This window comes from Nanorana parkeri, unplaced genomic scaffold (assembly GCF_000935625.1).
Source record: "Nanorana parkeri isolate BGI_ZX_2015 unplaced genomic scaffold, ASM93562v1 scaffold323, whole genome shotgun sequence".
Taxonomy (NCBI): domain Eukaryota; kingdom Metazoa; phylum Chordata; class Amphibia; order Anura; family Dicroglossidae; genus Nanorana; species Nanorana parkeri.
Genome location: NW_017306591.1, coordinates 440211 through 443285, shown reverse-complemented (window position 1 = coordinate 443285; position 3075 = coordinate 440211). Strand labels below are relative to the sequence as shown.

Below are 3075 nucleotides of genomic sequence, written 5' to 3'. Positions count from 1 at the left end.
CTGTGGAAAAAAGGGATATCTGCAGGGAACAATCTTTGTGGTAGAATGAGAAGCTGCTGTTCCTTAAAGTTGAGAGCTACTTCTTGATACCCCCTGGGAGGCTCACCGAAGAATTGTACCAGGAACATCCAACCAGGAGGAGAACCTGGGGCAGATCCAACATGGTGCGGGTTCTGTATCCTCCCAACTGATCAGGGTATATTCTGAAGTACCCCAGGAAGAGATGGATAATATGAATGGGCAATGGGAAGTCTGGACTGACCTGCTAAGCTTGCTCAGCCTACAATCCATCAGATAATGGATGCTATCTATTTTATTCTATAATATGGTGCCATCAAATTCATCAACACTTTACAGAACACATAGACCATTCTAATCAGTCCCCACCCATAGGCAACTTTATCTAAAATCCTTCCCACAGTTACTCACATACATTTTTGCACCAGTTTGCCCGCCATCTGATTAACCTAGCAGAATACCATGCAATCAGTGATAGGTATGGGACCCAGGATCTCAGCACTGCAAGGCAACAGTTACTAGCAGCATAGCTTGCTAAGACACTCTATCCCGGGCAATATTATACTGCTTCTGAGGTCTTCGCCACTTCACAAATCCACGGGAACAATTATGCTTTATGAAAAGCAACCAGCTAAGTATAGTCATGTACAGAAGCTTATGGTATATGAAGCACAGACCCCAAACTGGTTGCTATGGTTTATTGCAAGCCAGGAGCTCTTGCCCCAGTGGAGTCAAATTGAGTTCATATGGCCAGCAATAGTTCTGAAACAAAACGGGCCTGGACGGGCTCACAATTAAATGTAGGAAGACACAGTAAACTACTTCATAGCAAAAGTGCCAGACACAGCTGTACCGGATCCCTTGGTGACTTTTACTGTAAATACGCACAGGTGCATACACATTGCCATCCAGAAAACCCAGCCATGGGCCGGCCTCACTTGTGGGAACGCTCCGACAATCACTGTGTTTGACAGCGCAACGTCAGGTCAGATATGTGTACAAAGATCCAAAGGATCAAGGGTGTGAACAGATTTGTGGATATAATAGGGTCTCCAGAGGCTGCAGCTTGGGCAGGGGGTACAGTGAAATTTAGATACAAGCACTTATCCCCTGACAGCCGTCCTGGCATTAGGTTACAGGTCCGTGGGAAGGGGGGCCGGGGTAAAGACACATCTATAAAACAAGGCACAGTACTAATAGTGCAATAGTAAGCCCATAAAAGGATGAATATTTACAGCTAACAAAAGTGCTGGATATACAGGACATATGGCTATAAAATGGGTATAGATGTAGAGCGAGGCAACAGGATCACTTGTTGGGTAAGGGGAAAGGGGAAGGGGGTGAAATACCACATGGGTTCACCAAGACACTTGCCAGAAATGGTGGAGACCACCACAGTGCAGAAGTTATATCGAGGGGCTTATAAAGTCACATCATCGTTAAATCCCAAGCACCCACTCAGCTGAGATGTGGGCTGCTGGGATTCTGGGAAGAGTGCCTTCCGTAGTTTTATTCCACATGAGCAGATTACCCCAGGGCTCTGGCAGCTTGTGCAGTAAACCTGCCAGTGTTCCTACAGCAGCTGTTTGGCGCATTCCTGTTCCATTCCTCATCCTAACATCCTGGCAGCTGACGAGCGTTCCCACCAGGTCTCGGTGACCACCCCACTGCAGCGTCCTTGCTCGGATGGAGCACAGAGAGTACAAACTAACAGAATGAATGGCAGGGCACCTGAGCCTCATAAATATTCACAGATGATCAGAGTTCAGATAATGTTTAAAACTGAACTCCAGGTGGACATACAAGACATGAAATAATACAGCTCTCTATTCATTCATGTATTTTTTTACATACAAGCAGTGCAAGTACCTGAATATGACCTGCTACTGCAGAGCTCAGAGTGGGAGGAAAAGAAACAGCACAAAGAGCCAATCAGTTCACGTGCTGACACAGACCATGCTAATAGGAGGAGAGAGAAGTGCTGCTTATAATTTCATTGTCATGTCACAGACTGGGGACATGTCCATGACAGCTTGGGCTCAGAGGAAGTTGGTAGGATGATGCTGGCCATCATTCAACCAAGAAAACTGAGGATATCTAGTGGCAGAAAAAGAGTACTGCGGTGGGCAGCGCTGATTGAAGGAGACTATTGCAGCAGAAAAGTTTCTTTGAATTTTATCTTTTATTGGGCTATTATTTTCTTTCATCCGTGACTGGACTTCTGCTCCATGTTTTCCATCTTCTTCATAGACATGTATTCCTAGTATCCCGTGTTCGCATACACAGATCCATGAAACCGTTTCATAAAATGAGCACATATGTGTGGCGGCAACAAATTGAACACCTCACACACGTCACGTGCAGCAAATAAATGTTCTGTAACTTAACTATGCACTTTCTGTTTTCCATTCAGGTCTGGTTCAGTAACAGAAGAGCACGGTGGCGTAAACAGGCAGGAGCCAATCAGCTTGCGGCATTTAACCACCTGTTGCCAGGAGGCTTTCCTCCCACAGGGATGCCAACACTGCCACCCTATCAGCTGCCAGATACATCGTACCAAACAGCCGGCCTCTCTCAAGGTCAGAACGCCTCTCTGTGTCATTTGTTTATAGATATCTCATGTGCACTGGCGGGAACCTCATTACGTAAGCAAACACACATGCGGGTGCAAGTCAACAACCTAGACATAGAATTGGCCTGTGTGAGCAAGAACACCTTGTGCTGCTCCTATCTCAGGGAAGAATTGCACCTCGCCCGATTGGCTGCATGAGGTGGCGATCTCTTTATGTTTGTTTTCCTATCCCGAGACCAGAAGATGTTTGCTGTTGATTATATTATGCAACGGAATTGTAGCTTTAGGTTTACATACAATAAATGGTCAAACGTTTGTGGACGACTGACAATCACATCTATACGAGCTTAGAGATCTCATTCCACAACCATTGGCCATTAATATGAAGTTTAACCTCCCACCCCCTCATGGCCATTAATATGGAGTTGAACCCCCCAGCCCCTCATGTCCATTAATATGGAGTTGAACCCCCCAGCCCCTCATGG

General features: G+C 46.0%; 1 protein-coding gene across 4 annotated transcripts in view; it reads left to right on the top strand.

Annotated features, from left to right (window-relative positions):
- The window catches only part of PAX7 (paired box 7), a 111005-nt gene that overhangs the window by 63794 nt on the left and 44136 nt on the right, over positions 1-3075 (top strand). For all 4 annotated transcript variants that reach the window (XM_018558179.1, XM_018558177.1, XM_018558178.1 and 1 more), the window contains exon 6: positions 2432-2597. In XM_018558179.1, coding sequence (XP_018413681.1) covers positions 2432-2597 — 166 coding nt within the window. The remainder of the gene's footprint in view (positions 1-2431; positions 2598-3075) is intronic.